This window comes from Balaenoptera ricei, chromosome 14, assembly GCF_028023285.1.
Source record: "Balaenoptera ricei isolate mBalRic1 chromosome 14, mBalRic1.hap2, whole genome shotgun sequence".
Classification (NCBI taxonomy): Eukaryota; Metazoa; Chordata; class Mammalia; order Artiodactyla; family Balaenopteridae; genus Balaenoptera; species Balaenoptera ricei.
This window is the reverse complement of record NC_082652.1, coordinates 11131472-11150012: the sequence shown is the minus strand read 5'-3', so window position 1 is coordinate 11150012 and position 18541 is coordinate 11131472. Positions and strand designations below refer to the sequence as shown.

At 40.0% G+C, this 18541-nt stretch overlaps 1 protein-coding gene across 4 annotated transcripts in view; it reads left to right on the top strand.

The window, feature by feature from the left end:
- SUDS3 (SDS3 homolog, SIN3A corepressor complex component) overlaps positions 1-18541 on the top strand; it is a 374523-nt gene that overhangs the window by 137743 nt on the left and 218239 nt on the right. For 3 of the 4 annotated variants that reach the window (XM_059894291.1, XM_059894290.1, XM_059894289.1), the window contains one exon: positions 15009-15074. In XM_059894291.1, the coding sequence (XP_059750274.1) occupies positions 15009-15074 (66 nt within the window). Of the gene's footprint in view, positions 1-15008; positions 15075-18541 lie in introns of those variants that run through there. The other variant, XM_059894292.1, reaches the window with a different exon arrangement.

The following is an 18541-nucleotide window of genomic DNA, read 5'->3' as shown; positions in this document are numbered from 1 at the left end:
TATTTGAATATAATTTGCATAACCTATCTTGTTCTGTGCAGTTATATCTTATTTGATTTCCAAAAGCTTTGTCATTTCTGTTTATACAATCATAAAAGTGGCAAAGATCTCAGATCATATGAGGAACTCATTCTCCCAGAGTCATTGGAGGGGTGGAAGAAAGGGACATTTGTTTAACATCTACCATGTGCTTACAAATGTGATTTCAGTAATTTAGTCCATGGTTCTCAAATTTGGCTGCACATTGGAATCACTAGGGAGCTAAAAAATACTGACACCTGATCCCCACCCTCAGAGATTACAATGTAATTGGGAGTAACTGGGGTCGGGGTGGCAGCCTAGTGTCAGGAGCTTTAAAACCTCCCCAGGTGATTCTAAGATGCAGCAAAGATTGAGAACGACTTATTTAATCATCATTAAAAACCCATGAACGCCCCCGACACAAAATGGTGAAGGTGTGGAAACTGAGACTTTGAACATCCATAGTATTATTAATGTTAACAGTGGATCATTTTGATACTTGGTGTGCCAGATTCTGCTAAGCACATTGATGTTTGTGTGTATTAAATTCTTGCAATGACTTTTTGAGGCAAAGATTAATATCTCCCTTTTACAGATAAACAAATTGAGGCTCAAAATGTATATAATCTGTCCAAAGCCCCCAAACTAGCAAGAGATCATTCACAAGAGAGAGATGACTGTGCTTGGATTACAATTAGACTGTGTTGGGTTTTGAATTTTGCTTCTAACCTCTGGTTGATGCAGGATCCAACTTGAGGCTCTTTGTCTTCTGTGTTCTTTTGGGCTCATCATAGTGCTGGGTTCTTCAAAGGCACCTGGAAAATACAGAGGGTTGGCATGAAGCAACTGGGGCCAAGGAGTGGACTTTCCAGGCAGTGAGAAGCAAGACCTTTTGACCTGATAGATCAGTTCTTCCTCCCTTCCTGTCCCTTCCCTCCAATACTTATAGAGCTTTGTGCCAAAGACACAAGACCGACAAGGGCTGTTATGTAGCATCCATCATTTGTCAGCTAATACTGGAGCTTTGAATTAACCTGCAGAAGTTGGGCTGTGCATTTTTCTCCCTGTAAAATGAACTGAAGCTGTTGTGAAGAAATAGTTTCAGCACACCAAAGGGAAGAATGGTGACTTGTTTTTATTTATTTGGGTTTTTGTGTTTTTTCTTCTCACCTGGGAAGTGGCAAGAGGACAGATATTTTATCACATTCATCCAGCTAAATGTGCTCCAGAATAGTGAGTCGTTGGGTGCCATGCCATTCAAATACAAATTTACTCATTCATTCAGTACTTTTTGAGCTCCTGCCATGTGCCTAGCACTATTCTGGATGACGGGGACACGGTAACAAATGAGGCCAAGTCCCTCTGTCTGTGGCAACCTGAATGATGAGAAGAAACAATTCCTTAGGGGTGGGCAAGTGCAGAGCCCTGAGATGGGAATGTGCTTGGTGGGTTCATGGAACAGCAGAAAGGAATGTGGCTCACAGGGGCTGAAGTGGGGAGAGGGTCAGCGAGGTGGGCAGGGCCGGATCTCACAATGCCCGGGAGCCACAATAAGGCATCTGAATGTTCCTCTGAATGAGATGGGAAGCTGTTGGACGGTTTTAAGCAGGAAAATGACGTGATCCAACTTACATTTTGGAAGGATCACTCTGGCTGCTGTGCGGAGGATAGACCGTAGGGAGCAGGAGTGGGAGCCTGGAGCTGATTTCGGAAGCGTTGATCCAGGTGAGAGATGGTGGTTTGAACCAGAGGGTAGCAGTGGACGTGGTTACAAGTGGTTGCACTTGGCATCTATTTTGAAAGTTGAGCCCACAGGACTTGCTGTGCTGTGTGAGGAAAAAAGAGGAGTTTTGGTCTCAATGGATAAAAGGTACTATCTCCTGAGATGGGAAAGACCGAAGGAGAAGCAGTTCATATTCAACTACACGTGAAAAACATCACGTATTGTATCTTCTTTTTAGCAAATTCACAGTTGCATATCAAAGGTTTTCTGATGGCCTGCAGTAAAGACATCTGCTTCACTTTGTTAACCCAGTATTTCCCAATTTGATCATGTAATTCTGTCTGTCTTTGCCCCTTGGAACATGTGGTAAGGTTCTTCAGACTTTCCTTGAATAACACCAGCGTTAGAGTGTAGACGCATGTGTGTCGGTGTGTCTACATAGGTTGGGTAAGTGACTTGCAGCTGTGCAGTGTTCTAAATTCTGGTGAAAGTGCTTTGTGCTTCTGTTCTTTTCACCTTCAGATATTTCACCACCATCCTCTTCCACCTAACTAGTATTCCTGCCTCCAGGCTAACCAAAACATATCTCCACACCAAGTTAGAGAGAGCTAATAGGAAAATCGGTGCCACTCTCCCACTTAGAACTTTAAATAGCTCCCCATTGCCTTCAGGATGAATACCAAATGCTTTACTATGGCTTCACCATATGCTTTGCAATGTGACTTTCTGCTACCTTCTCAGCCACCTTTTTTTAATCTAAACCAAACTTTTTAAAGCTTCTTATGTTCTATCTCACCTCTGTGCTTTTGCACATTTTCTTCCCTCTACCTGGAATACTCTCCAAGCTCCTTTCTGCAACCTTTAGTTATTATCTTGTATAACATACCTCTGGGAGCAATCTCTTGACTTCTCATGCTTGGGCTAAGCAACTCTTCTTTGCACTCATGGTCATGTACATTGTGAAGTAATCACTATAATCAAGCTAATGTCTAGGCAATGATATTTTGAACGTGATACCAGAAGCACAGGCAGCAAAAGCCAAAACAGACAAGTGAGATTGCATCAAACTAAAAAGCTCCTGCACAGCAAAGGAAACAATCAGCAGAGTGAAGAGACAACCTACAGAATGGGAGAAACTATTTGCAAACCATATATTGGGTAAGATATTAGTATTTCAAAATATGTAAGGAACTCATACAAATCAGTAGCAAAACCCCAAATCGCCCGATTAAAAAAATGGCCAAAGGACCCAAGTAGACATTTCTCAAAAGAAGACATGCAAATAACCAACAGGTATATGAAATGGTGTTCATCATCACTAATCATCAGGGAAATGCAAATCAAAACCACAATGAGATATCACCTCACGCCTGTTAGGATGGCTGTTATCAGAAAGACAAACGATAACAAGTGTTGGGGAGGATGTGGATGAAAAGGAGCCTTTCTTTGTGCGCTGTTGGCCGGAGTGTAAATTGGTGCAGCCATTATGGATAAACAGTATAGAGGTTCCTCAAAAAATTAAGAATAGAACTACTTTATGGTCCAGCAATCCCACTTCTGGGTATATGCCCCTAGCTTTTAATAGCATTTATCACATGATTTTTTTGGGGGGGGGTCTCTGTTTCCCACCAGGGGTTGAGTTTCATGAAGGCTTGGCCAATTGTCTTGTTTCCCATGGTAACCCTAGTGCTTAGCACAATGCCTGGCACAGAGTAGTAAATGCACAGCAAATCTTTATTGAGATAAATGAATAAATAAGTGAACGTAGCTCTCTGGATCCTTAGCAAACATAATCTTCAGATAGTTTTCTATTATTCTGCTTCCTATGATCTGGGAGTCTTAAAATTGTCACAGAGCTAGAAGGAGGCTCAAAGGGTCCTAGAATCCCTCTTTCTGTCTTTAGACTGAATCCTACTCAGGATTCTTTAACAGGTGGGGAGGCTGGAGGTCATGGACAACGACCAAGACATTGATTGAATTCTGTAAACCTCTTCTGGGAATTCAGATTTCCAGGAATCTAGGAACTAGGAACTAGGACACAGTCTGTGTATGTGTAGCATACAGCTGGGGAGATAGACTTACAAAGTTCTGGGAAGAAAGTGCTAAAAATGGAGATTTTGGGAGCAATTTATGGGAACATGGAAGAGGAGAAATTAATTTGGCCTGGAGCTGGAGATTGAAGAAGCTATAGGAGAAAAAGTGATAATTAACCTGGACTTTTAGGGATGACTAAGAATCTGCCAGCCAGGAATCTAAGGATGGGGGGATGGGGGAGGATGCTTAAAGCAGAATAAGGACATGAAGATGAGGATCTTGGTGGCATGTCTGGGGAGAGATGAGTTGTATGCCCAGAGATCCAAGCAGGGTTGAGAGTAAGTTTATATCAGTTAGGAGGCTTCGGTTTATGAGTAAAAGAAAGCCATGCCGGGAGAGGTTCAAATGTCAGGAAAAAATTATGTTGTGTCATGAGAACTCTGGAGGGAGGTAGTTTCAGAGTGGCTAATTCAGCAGCAGGAATAAAAGTCAACTTTCTTCCATATTGCCATTCCAGTGAATGAATTTGAGTCTGTGTCTTCCTCTGTTGATTTTTATATATATATATTTTTTTGTTTTGTTTTGTTTTTTGTAATCGATAAGGGAAATATTTCCCAGAAGCCCTACCCCCAGGCCCTTTGGCCAGGATTATATCACATGTCTAAGCCTAAGCAGGTCCCTGGCCAGGGACGTGTGCCCACCGCAATTGACTTAGGCCAATCAAGATTTACACCTGCACCCAGGAGCGGGGAGGGTCACCTGGGACACGTGGCTGCTCAGCAGGTGAGATGAATAGCATCAGGGTTCTGTTAACAAGAGCTGGGAAGGCAATGGGTCAGGCAGCAAATTTTGGCCACTGTGGGGACCTGGAGCACCTGTGCTCCATCCAGGGTATCAGCTACCACTCAGCTCCAGCCCAGTGTTGCCACATGGGAGGGAGCCTAGTGTTACCAGAACTTGTAATTTAAAAAAATCCAGGACTGGAGATTTTTATGTGAAATCTTGTGATTTCTAAGTGTTGGCAACGATTAAAAAATAAACCAACCTGTTTAGTCCAAATAAAATGTTTGTGGATCAGTCATTTGGGAAAGGGAAAGATCCCCTTCACCACCATCTCAATTTTCTCCCCCCTCTCCAGAAATGAACACCGTAAGCCACGTATGTATCATTCTGGACCTTTCATTTTCTGTGAACTTACATACACTAAGTACACGTACACAGCTTTGTTCTTTGGTGTGTGTGTGTGTACGTGTATGTTTAACCTCAGGGGGGTTTTCTTAGGCATATTGCTTTATGACAAGTTCTTTTCACTTAACAAGAGGTCTCAGAGATCTTTCCGTGTCAGTGCATAGAGATTCATGAATGATACATGACAGAGAAAGAGAGGGAGAGAAAGATTCATGTCAGTTATGCCCCAAAACACTGTTCCATAGTGGTGCAAGTAACATTCCTTGGCACTCCCCTGTGAAAACTCCTTCTAGTGTGAAAGTTCCTTCACGGGAATTCTTTTGTTTCTGGATGGTGTGGTGGCTTTGTAATGCATCCATCAACGTGACTAGTATGAACTGCAGTCCCCACAGTCCTTTTCTTGTGTGTTTCCAATGAGGGTGAGCCACCAGGGCGCTTCTTGGGAGCTCTGGAGGCCACAGGGGAGCAGCAGACAACTTGTAGCTCACGCGTGTTCTTGCTGATCTGCTTGATCATCCTGGGGGCAACGTGAGCAGCGGCTCCCACTTCAGTGCCTCTGACTCCTGGGCTGGGTGTGTGTGTTCAGCTCTGTGACTAAGGGCCCAGCTTCCTCAGGACACTCATAGCACTTATACCAGGTGCAACAGGAATGGTCATGGGTTTCGTGGTGTTTCAGCACGTTCTTGCTCTCCCCACCTTACATCCCTCGTCCCTTTCCAACTGCCCATTCCAAGGACATCAAGCTGCAGCATTAGATGTGAAGACAACAGCCTTTCAGAGACTGTTTAATCAGCTCCCACAAGAGCATAAAGCCGATTTCCTATAACAAATCCCTTTTGTTTTACATATATATAACTATGTAGAGATATATATTTTAAAATATGTTATATGTAAAAATATTTTTTAAATATATGTAAATATATGTGTATATGTATGTATGTATATATGTACATTACTATCTATCTATCTATCTATCTATCTATCTATCTATCTCCTAGCGGTTTTGCTTCTCTGGTTGATACAAAAGGATTTCCATCTGAATAACAGCAGCAGTTGCAACAACAGCAACAAGAAACACTTTGGAATGTTTTTTAACTGTCAGGACTGTGCCAGGTGCTTCAGGCATACCATCTTATTTAATCCTCACAATAATTCTGTAAGCAAGGGCTATTATTCCCATTTTACATACGAGGCGCACAGACTTAACAAAGTTAAGTCACTTGACTGCCATCATAGAGATGCAGAGACTGATGCCAATCTGGGTTTGTCTGACTCCAAAGCCTGGGCTTTAAACCATCACACCGTATTGCTTCCCTTAAAAACAGGCTCTAGCCAGACTTCACATTAGGAATATAGTTTATGGCTATTCTGCACTGTGAACATTGGTGTATCCTCCAACTGCAGAGGAGGAGAGGAGAGTATGCTTGCTTTGGAAACAGGATGTTCCTCAAAGGTAATGACGTCTTTGAGAGTCTGGCTTATAGGCAAGTGTGGCATGTTCACTGAATCATAAAACAGGCCGCCTGCCTGGTCTCCTTCTGGAAGCCGTTCATGTTCTTGGAACAGAATGTGGTATGTGTACTGCTGGTTACGCACAGGATGACTTTAGGCAGCACTGAACGTTGCATACAGTTGAATCACATAGCTATTCTTTTTTCAAATGCCTTACCTACTGATTATGGCAGGGAGACGGTATTCGTTAGGTACTAATATGTTTCTAACACCTCTCTAGTGTTGGCTAATCTACCTTTGAACAAGGAAGGAAACCAGGCCATTGCCTGAGAGTCTCCAGTGGGCAACAGTACCTTTAGAGAATTTAATAGCACTGGGAATGTTGTTTTTATTTTTTTGTAGTTGTTAATAATGGCAAGGGTTAGTGGTTTTACATTTATGTTATATGCTTGAATTTATATGTTAGAATTTTCCTAAGTCAAAAGATGTGAGTCGATTTAAGGAGATACACAATAGTGCCCGTGGTTTTCGGTGAAAATTGTTAAAGTCCTTGAAAAAGGACTGAAGTCTATGAAGCAGTGGTTGGGTCAACATGGTGAACCAACTAGTCAGGATTACTTACATTGTTCTAGTCCTGTTGGTGCATCTAGACCCAGTTCAAACCCATCATAGTGGTTGGTCAAAAAATATTTGTTGAATGAATGAATAAATCCTTTAAGAAGTCTTCTCAGCCCCTTCCAGCTATAGGGATTCCTCCCACTTGGAAACTCACAGGACTTGTACTCATTCAATAAGCATTTTTTGACACCTATTGTGTGCCTGGTACCAACAATGCAGCAGCCAACAAGATGCCAAATATAGGGCAATTAAATGAGTACATCATGTGACAGTACTGCTATTTTTATTGTAAAGTTTTTATGGTAATAGGTACTTTTCCATACGCAGGCCCTATTTTCCATATTAATTCTAACCGCAAAGCCAGGGTCCGAATGACATACTGAGAACATTAGGGAAAATAGAATGAAAGAGAAAGAAAACAAAAATGAGATAGTAATACAGCTAGAACTGCACTGTCCAACATGGTAGCCACTAGTCACATCCTATGTGTTGCTGAGCGTGTGAAATGAGGCCAGTCTGACTTGAGATTGTGCCGTAAGTGTGAATTACACACTGGGTTTCAAAGACTTAGCATGAAGAAAAGAATGTGAAATATATCATTTGTAATTCTTTATATTGTAACATGTTGAAAGTATATTTGGGATATAGTGGGGTAAATTATATTTGGGATATAGTGGGGTAAATTAAATAAATTATTAAAATGATTCCAACTATTTCTTCTTAATTCTTTAATGTGGCCAGTGGAAAATTAAAATTACAGATGTGGCTGATATTCTCTTTCTATTGGGCAGTGCCGTTGGCTAGACTGTGTGGTCCAAGAGGGTAGACACCTGTCTCCTTGCTTCACACTGTGCTTTCAGCATCCAGCACAATGCCTAGTGCATAGCAAGGGCCCAGTAAGTTCTTATTAAACAACATTGGGCAAGTGAGTAATGCAAAAGTTTCTAGGCTTCTTCAACAATTGGTTCAGTATCCAACTCTCATTGCTATTTCTTGGACTTAACTAATTTTTTTCCTGCAAATCTTTAGGAGTTCTACTTTTTTAAAAAAGAGCTTCAGATAATAATTTAATTGGGATTTAACAAGCCAGTTATTGCAGGTCAATTAAGTGCCACTTTATGATTTAAAACCTATTTTTTTCAGATTAACCGCCACTAAATGTTTTCATCACACCTTTTTTTTGGTTAATATTATTTAAAAACTATTTTCAGTTATTTAAGACATCATTTTACATCCACGGACACTTAAAAGAATTCTCTTAAAAGCAAGAGCTATGTTTTTTAGAAGAAATCTCTTTGGTCATTTGCAAACTGATTTATTATAGAAGAATAAGCACATGTAATTTACTAAGGAGCAAAATAACCAAAATATATTTAAGGGTTCTACAGACAATGAATATCAGGTGAGAGCATGCAGACAAAGTCGACTGAGCAGTGAGCTCATATCTAGGTACTTTTAAAAATAGCAGATTTATTGAGATATAATTCACATATTATAAAGTTCACCCTTTAAAGTATACAATTCAGTGGTTTTTAGTATATTTACAGAGTTGTGCAACATCACCATTATTCATTCGAGAACATTTCTGTCACTCCAAAAAGAAATCCTATACCTATTAGCAGCCAGTCCCAATTCCCTTCTCTCCCTATCCTCTGGTAACCACCAATTGACTTTTGGTCTCTATAGATTTGCCTATTTTGGACATTTCGTATAAGGGGAGTCATATAATATGTGGACTTTTGTGCCTGGCTTCTTTCACTTAGCTCACTGTTTTCAAGGTTTATCTAAGTTGTAGTATATGTTAGTACTTTATTCCTTTTTATGAGTCATTAGAGAAACGCAAATCAAAACCATGATGAGATACCACTTCATATCCATTAGGATGGCCATAATTTAAAAAAAGAAAGAAAAATAACAAGTGTTGGAGAGAATGCGGAGAAATTGGAACACATACATTGCTGGCAGGGATATAAAATGGTGCAAATATTGTGGAAAACAGTTTGGCAGTTCCTCAGTATCTTATTGATGAGTTTAATGAACAGAAGTTCTTAATTTTAATGAAGTTTAATTTATCAGTCATTTAAATTAGTCAGTGTTTTGTAGGTCCTGTTGAAAAAAATCTTTTCTTATTCTAGGTTTATCTTTCAGAAGCTTTATTTTTGTATCCTTACATTTAAGGTCTACCATCCCCCTGGAATTGATTTTATATATAGTGTGAAGCAAGATACTTTCTTTTTTCCATGTGGATTTCCACTGACTGAGCCCCAGTTTTGAAAAATAGTATCTTTCCCTACCACACTGCAATGGTCTCTGTCATAAATCAAGTAACCATATATTATAAGTCTGTTTCTGGACTGTATTCTCTTCTACTGATCTATTCATCTACCTTGCACCATTACCCCACTGTCTTAATTACTGTAGCTTCATCATAGTTTTTAATATCTGAAAGTATAAATCTTCGAACTTAGTTCATCATCAGGATTATCTTGGATATTCTTGGCCCTTTTTGTTTCCGTATACATTATGGAATTAGCATATCAATGCAAACAAAAAGAAACCTGTTGGGATTTTGACTGAGGTTTTGTTAGAATCTATAGTTCAACTTAGAGAGAATGACTTCTTTAGAATGTTGAGTCTTCCAATCCATGAATATTATTTATTCTTGCATTTATTTAGGTCTTGTATCAGTCAGGGCCCAATGAAGAGATGGAAGTTGGACCAGTAATTTGAATAGGGAAAATTTAATATAAAAATGTGTTGACTAGGGGCTTCCCTGGTGGCGCAGTGGTTGAGAATCTGCCTGCCACTGCAGGGGACACGGGTTCGAGCCCTGGTCTGGGAAGAGCCCACATGCCGCGGAGCAGCTAGGCCCGTGAGCAACAATTACTGAGCCTGCGCGTCTGGAGCCTGTGCCCCGCAACGGGAGGGGCCGCGATAGTGAGAGGCCCGCGCACCGCGATGAAGAGTGGCCCCCCCGCTTGCTGCAACTAGAGAAAGCCCTCGCACAGAAACGAAGACCCAACGCAGCCAAAAATAAATAAATAAGTAAACTACATTCCTTAAAAAAAAAAAAAATGTGTTGACTAGTAAAAAGGCGGATCATTATTTAAAAGGGTAGAAGATGACAAAGGGGTACAGCAGGAGCAACTACAGAAAGTTGTTACTACCCCTGGGGCCAAGAGATAGTGAATAAATAAAGATGCTTGGAAACTTAAAAGGGCCCCCATCCCCACTGCCTAGGCTGAAATTCAGAGCTCTTTGGAGAAGGTGTGGGCCCCATAGAAATACGCAGTCCACCAATGATGGAGAAACAGGAAGATGTGGGCCACACCTGACCTATAGGAGTGGCCTACCTCTGGGTGGCGGAGGAAGTTGCCAGAGAGCATGGGCTGAACAGCTGGTCTGCAGAACTTCTGATATGGTGGGTTAGAAGTGGTGTAATAGGTATCCCTAACTCATTCCCAACCTCATAGAGAAAATCTTCAATATTTCACCATTACATGTGATGTTGGTGCTAGTTTTTTGTAGCTACCGTTTATCAAAAGTATCTTAGTGTGCTAAGATTAAACCATAAATGGGTATTTGACTTTTTCAAATGCTTTTCTTTATCTGTTGAGATCATTCTGTATTCTCTTTTGACATTTGTTCCATAAATGTGGACAATTATAGTGATTTCTTTTCAAATGTGAAATCAACTTTGTAGTCCTGGGATAAACCAAACTTGGTCATGATCTAGCATCCTTTTTATGTATAACTGCATTTGATTTGATAATATTTTGTTTGGGAGTTTTGCATCTGGGTCTGAGAGAGAGTTTGGACTGTACTTTTTTTTCTTATAGTTTCCTTGTCAGGTTTTGGTATCCAGGTGTTCGTATCAAGGTTATGTTGACCTTAAAAAATGAATTGAGAAATGTTTCTTTTTTTTCTATTTCCTAGTAGATGTTGTGTAAGGTCAGTATTATGTCTTGTTTAAACGCTTGAAAGGATTCGATATCTGGATCTAGATATTTCTTTGTGGGAATGTTAATTACAGATTCAATTTCTTTAATAGATATAGAAGTATTCAGGTATTTTATTTCTTCTTACGTCAGTTTTGGTAAGGTGTGTTTTTCTAATTTGCATACTTCATCTACATTGTCAAATTCTAATGGTATAAAGTTGTTTATAATCATATTGTTATCTTTTCAATGCCCATAGGATCTTGATTGGCATTTATCAATTTTATTAGCCTTTTTGAAGAACCAATTTTGGGCTTTGTTGATTTTCTCTATTGTAAGTTTGTTTTCTGTTTCATTGATTTTTTTGCTTTTATCTTTGTTATTTTCTTCCTTCTACTTTGAGTTTGATTTGTTGTTCTTTTTCTAACTTCTTGAGATGGATATTTATATCATTGATTCCGTCCTATCTTGTTTTCTAATATATCCACTTAAAGCTGTGGGACTTCCCTGGGGGTCCCGTGGTTAAGACTCTGTGCTTCCACTGCAGGGGGCACAGGTTCGATCCCTGGTCGGGGAGCTAAGATCCCACATGCTGCGAGGCATGGCCAAAAAATTAAAAAAGAAAAAAAGAAAAGAAAAAAAGCTGTAAGTTTTTGCCTAACTAGAGGTTTAGCTACTTACCATACTTTTTGATATGTCTTATTTTTATTATCATTCATTTCAAAATATTCCTACTTTCCTTTGTGACTTTTTCTTAATTTCCAGGCAGGTTTTAAAAGATTTTAAAGTTATTGTTGATTTCTAGCATAAATGCATTATAGTTAGAATATATATTCTGATTAATATTAATCCTTGAAATTTATTTAAATTTATCTTATGACCCATTTTAGGTAAATGTTCCATGTGCACTTGAAAAAAATGTGTACATATACAGCTATCCTTGGTGCAGTGGATGATTTATACTGACTTCTCTCCTGTTTCACTAATCCTTTTTTTAAAAAAGCTGTGTCCAATCTATTGTTAAACATTCTAATACAAAATAAGTCAAATTCATTAATTGTATTGCTTACATCTGTATACTCCTACCACTTTTTTGTCTGCTTGTTTTATTAGCTACTGAGAGAGGTTGTTAAAATATTCAACTATTACTATGGATTTTTCCACTTTTCTTTTTATTTATTTATTTACTGGCCACACCACGCGGCTTGTGGGATGTTAGTTCCCCACCCAGGGATCGAACCTGTGCCCCCTGCATTGGAAGCGTGGAGTCCTAACCACTGGACCGCCAGGGAATTCCCTCTTCTTAGTTTGTTGATTTGAGTATTTTGAAAGTATGCTATTATGTGCATGTGAATGTAAAATTGCTATCTCTTCCTGGTGAAATTAACCTTTTAAAATCTATTTTATTTTATATTATTTTTTATAGGACACTATACCAAACAATGAAAGGATACATATTATTTTCAAAGGTATATAGAGTGTTCAATCATAAAATGATTCAAAACATAGAATGGTCAAAATACAGAAGAATTGGAATTATTCAGCAAGGATTCTCTGACCACTGTGGAATTAAGCTAGAAAACCTGTGACTGCTAAGAAATTCAGCACTATACTTATTTTTTTTAAAAATCGGATTGTATTTGTCTTTATTTTAAATTAATTTTAAAAAAATTTTTAAAAATTAAAAAAAAAATTTAATTGAACTATAATTGATCTACAACACTGTTAGTTTCGGATGCACAGCATAGTGATCCAGTAGTTGTATGCATTACAATACGATCGCCACAAATTAACCTTTTTATTAAAAATTTTCTCTTTATTTCTAGTTATGCATCTTGACTTTAGGATTACTTGGCTTAATAATATTTTAACTATACCACCTTTCTTTTGGTTAGTGGTTTTTTTGTTTTTGTTTTTTCATTCTTTTACTTTCAGTCTTTCTGTGTCCTTATGTTTATGGTGTAGCTCACATAAGCAGCATATAACTGTTTTGTTCTAACGCACTCTGACAAGCTAGGTCTATTAATTGGAGTGTTTAATCAATTAACATGTAATACAATTACTGATATATTTGATTTTATAACTACAATATTACTATTTTTTTCTTTTTGTTTTCTTTCCCCTGTCCTTTCCTGCCTGGGTTTTCGTTGCTGCACGCAGGCTTTCTCTGGTTGCGGCGAGCAGGGCTTACTCTTTGTTGCGGTGCGCGGGCTTCTCATTGCGGTGGCTTCTCTTATTGCGAAGCATGGGCTCTAGGCGTGCGGGCTTCAGTAGTTGCAGCATGTGGGCTCAGTAGTTGTGGCTCTCAGGCTCTAGAGTGCAGGCTCAGTAGTTGTGGCGCACGGGCTTAGTTGCTCCGTGGCATGTGGGATCTTCCTGGACCAGGGCTCGAACCCGTGTTCCCTGCATTGGCAGGCGGATTCTTAACCACTGTGCCACCAAGGAAGCCCTCAAATAGAATTTTTGAACGTTTGTAAATATTTTATCCAGCTTTTCTAGTTATACTTGTTGGGAATATTGGTCTGCCTCAGTTCTTCCATCACAGCTGCACTGGGAAGTTCCATGATTTTTTTTTTCTTCTGAATGCTTTCCCTTACACCCTTTATATTTTATTTATGCTTCTGGTCCTTTGTGATTTCTGCTTTCTGAATATTGCCTACCAGGGCTGCTGTGTGTTCAGTGTACTTGGTGTCTCCTGTGGTTGTGCGATGTGGAGGCCCTGTAGCTCACCCTGTGAGGCTCAGCATGATCTGGCCCCATGCTTACTCTCTCAGTGGTACTTTCCAGCCTCTCACCCTTAGGAAATATGCTTACAACCCATAATGGGCAAGAGAGGCCTCCTTCAGAGAGGGCTTTCTTAACATTTCAGCCAGGTTCTCTTAGCAAATTCTCATTAACATGTTATTTAATTTCTTCCTAGTGCTTCTTACAAGTGCACTTTTCCATTGATTTGTGGAGTTGGTTGAGTAATTTATCAATTCTCCTCCAGAATGGGGTCTGGAATGTGAAGACAGTGACCTTGTTGGTCTTGTTTACCAGCATATCCCCTGTGTCCACCACAGTGCCTAATCCACATTTACCGAATTAATTTGAGCCTTATAATGATGGGAGATGAAAAGGAGGGGACGAGAACTAACAGTCATTAAAATTTTATCATGTTATTTAGTGTTTGCCTTAACTCTTTGAAGTGGATGGTGTTTCCATTTTGCATAGAGTAAACGATGGCTCAGAGACATTATGTTATTTTCCCCAAGCTACACCTTTGCTAAGTACTCAATCTAGAATTCAGTCCCAGGCCTACCTGATTCAGAAGTAACCCCAACATTATGAATTGTTAAATACTTCTCACTCTTCCATGCTTTTTGTATTTTCTTCCTTTTTTATTGACTTTTTAATCTTTATCTGAAACTCGTAGAATGCTAGGTTACATCAAGGGCTTTTCCTGAAAAAAAAAAAAAAAGCATAAAGAAGAGAAGCTGACAATTTCTTTCTGTTACTTCAAAAACAAAATGAGATGCCTTTTATATTTGGGTGGAAGGGTTATGGAGGTCAATCTAGATCACTGTGTAAACTCCTTATTTCCCTCAAATGGTCCAGTTGAGGGGGAACATTAATTCATTTAATGAACATTGGTTAAGTTCAATTAAAAAGAGGTACTTATAGTCATAGCAATAACTATTTAGTGAGCACCTACTGTGTGCCACGCACTACGCTGGTCACTTTACACACCTTCTCTTCAATGATCGAAACACTTTTGGAAAATAGGTATTATTATTTCTATTGTGCAGATTTGAAAATTGAGACTCAGAGAAGTAAAGAAAACTGCCTTAGGAAGCTTCAGATCTGGAATTTGAACTCCTTCCGGACTTCCATAAAGACCACTTATTTCTATGTACACTGCTCAAGGCGTCAACCTTGGAACACAGAAGGAGCTTAGTAATGTTGTTTGCTTTTTTCAGTTTAGTGATAATATGGTGAGCTTCCCAGGAAAGAGTTGCAAAGTCTTATAATGAGGCTTCTTTTTGTCTTGCCAGGGAATGTGAACAGTATCTCCAAATTGACCCCAAAGGTTCTGAGTCACGACAGCTTGAAAGTGTCAGGTAAGGATCACATCGGTCTCACCTGCAGGCTGTACTCCACTGTTTGCTCCAAATATTTTCTGGTTGCAAATGTCATTGATCTGACAGTTGATTTCCCGAGACGCATTAGTTCCAAGCTGGTGCAATATGAAAGTCTCCTCCTAAGGAAATTGGCCTTGTGAATAGTTATCCCGTGGGAAGATCATGCTGCACTTATTGCTTTACTAATATGGTGAAGAGGCCGCAAATACAATTAGCAGGCCTGGTTGGTGATTTTCCAATAATGATGTTTGGGGCATGTTATTGGTTTAGCTGTAATTGAGCTTAGGATGATCTGGAAATGTCTAAACTGGTGTGAAAGTCATCCTCAGCTTTTGCTCCAGTATGGATGCTCATGACTGAGGTGGGCTGATTACACTTGGATGTGCTGAGCCTGGGGGGATGTGGTCCTGGACGGCTGTGGCTTGTCTCTCAAATTCTGTTTCCTTTCACACTGTCACTAGTAAGGTGACAACTTCTTCATAATCTTCTACCCTCTCCCAAATCCCACCCCATCCTTGTCATTTGCTGTTTACTGTATATTTTCTAGCTCTCTTATTTCTCATACAAGTATAATTTGTTCAATGTATGTTAAAGTCATCTTTGTTAGGATTATTAATGCTAGCTGCCACAGTAGACGAGACCTGAAATCTCAGTGGTCGAACATCACAAAAGTTTATTTTTTGCTCAGATAAAGCCTCATGTGAGGTGGCAAAGGCTCTCCTCCATCTGGTGAGTCAGGGATCCAGGGATTCCTTCCATCCTGTGTCATCGTCACCTCCGCACATGTCTGTTGGGAGAGAGTTCTCCCTGGATTCACTGGGTTCTTGTATGGTCTGGGCCTTCCCGGGACCGGACACTGATAAGTTTCGTTCAAGGCTGATTGAATAGCAAGCTGAAGATAGAGAAACTCTCTCTCCCAGGAGACATTCCAAGATAAGAAAGTTCCCTTCTCTTCCTGGAGGATATTTGCTTACCTTTGTAGGGCAGTAAACCTACAGCAAGCCCCATATTCCAGAGACATTTACTTACCTTCCAGGGTAAGGAATAATCTCTCTCTAGAGGGGAGGATGGGCAGGTAACCACCAGCTTGATAGAAACTTAGCATCTCCCAAGTTCAGGGTTCTTCTCCAGTGCCGTTAGCCAAGTAGAGGAGGCCAGACTCTTCTCACTCCCTGCTGCTGTCCAGTGTCGTAAACATACCTTCTTCCCTTCTCCCACCCAAACCTCTTTCACGAGGGGCTGTAATGGGTCCCAAGCAAAGCAGTTCCAGATTGCAAAAGAGAATTATAATGCGATTTACGGGTAAAGAAGGGGCCAGTTACAGGTCAGCTAATGGTGAGAGGATGCACTTGAAAGTTTCCTCTTTGAGTTATTAGGCCTCATTAAAATTAATACTCGACAACTGTGTGATTATCAGTGTAATTCTCCAACAGTGAGTGCACTGGGAGTTTGCAAATATAATGCTATGGCAAATTCATTATTTAAAGGGTGTCTATGTTAAATCATAAAATGCAAAAGATTTCTTAGTAAGCTCATTCAAATCCACAAATATTTTTGAGCGCCTAGGCACTTGGGATACATTGCATCTGAACAAGATACTATTACTGCCTCTCAGAAGACTGTGGTTTAGTGAAGAACTACTTGCCTCAAGTACTGTGCAGTCAGATTTATTACATTAGGCTGAAAGGAATACACATCTGTTCTTAAATCTACCCCGTCCCCTGTAATATATGCTCATGATTCCTACCTAGTTTTTTCTGTAAATATTCCTTCCACTTTGCAGTCCTCTCTCTCGATCCTCTCCTTTTCTTTCTGTTTCTTTGGGATCTACAAGCTGCTTAATAACTAAGTAGGGGCTATGCTAGGCAAGACTTCTTTGGTTGGAAGTGACAGAAACCCAGTTCGAAGTGGCTAAAGTCACAAAAGGGGATGTTTAGTGAATTATATGAATGAACTGTCATTCGAGCTTCAGGCTCAGCTGGCTCCAGGGGCTCAAATGATGACATCAGGACTGTCTCTCTCTTTCCATCTCTCTGTTATGTTTTCTTCTATATTGGTCTTTTCCGTATGGTGACCCCAGCAGTTCCATTCCACACTTTTTTTTTGCAACACACAATCTTGCAAATGAAGAAATTCTCTGTACTTAGGTTTTTAACAAATGTCTTGGATTGAATCAATCACTCTGACCAGGGGAAGGGAAATATTTTGGCCAGATCTGGGTCACAAATTTTTATGGGCTGAGTTTTGTCTCCCCCAGATTCATATGTTGAAGTCCTAACCCCCCAGTATCTCATAATGTGACTATATTTTGGAGATAGGGTCTTTAAAGAGGTAATTAAGGTAAAATTAGGTCATTTGGTTGGGCCCTAATCCAATATGACTGGTGTCCTCACAAGAAGAGGAAATTAGGACACAGACACATACAGAGGGAAGACCATGTGAAGACACAGGGAGAAGATGACCGTCTGCAAGCCAAGGAGAGAGGCCTCAGAAGAAATTAACCCTGCCAACGCCTTGATCTCAGACCTTTAGCCTCCAGAACTGTGAGAAATTTTTGTTGTTTAAGTTACCCAGTCTGTGAAGCCCTAGCAAACTAATACATAGTTTCAGCCCTGGAGTTGGGGTGAATTTAGTCCCTCTTGAACCACCCTGAGCAGAGAAGGGGTGGTTACTCCAACGAAACCCAAGGGGCTATTACTACAAGGAAGAATAATGGCCTAGTAGGGGAAAGAAATCTAGATTGTCTACCCACTGGGTCAGATTCATAATAATTTTTAGACGTTCATTATGTGTTAGGTCTTGAAAATATTTATACTTAATACAACAACCCCATGAGGTAGATACTATTATTTTCCTCATTTTACAGATTGGAAAACTGAGGCACACACAAGTTAAATGACTTACCCAAGGTCACGCAGTTAGCAAGTACCAGAGCCAAGATTTACATCCACACCTGTCAGGCTGTAGAACTGCAGCTTTGTACCGCTAGACTCTTGAGAGCCAATGATTGCTAGCTTCAGATGCTCTTGCTTTTCTATTCCCAAGATTGAAAAAGCTTTGACTTGAGGCATGGGAAGGATGTATGTTAACATGTTAATTAAGGAAAGTTCATAGTCTGCAGAATTCACAAGTCTATTTTCAGAACTGTTTCTTATCTGGGCAAGCCTTTGACTGATTCGAGTTAATTAGCATTGCAGAACATGAAATAATTGCTGTTGTTCCTCAGAATTGAGGCCAGGAAGATATCCAGTGACCTGTAACCACCCCAGCCCTGCCCCCTAAGTCTGAGGATCAGAACTCCAAAGCCTCAGCAAAGAGACGAGATGTAGAATTCAATTCAGCTGCTCCTTTCCCTCTTCTGTGTTTACTCTGTTTTCTGTCCCATGATTAGCAAGGGAAGCCCCACACCTCTCTGAATGGGTGGGCTAAAGACTACAGTTGTGTAA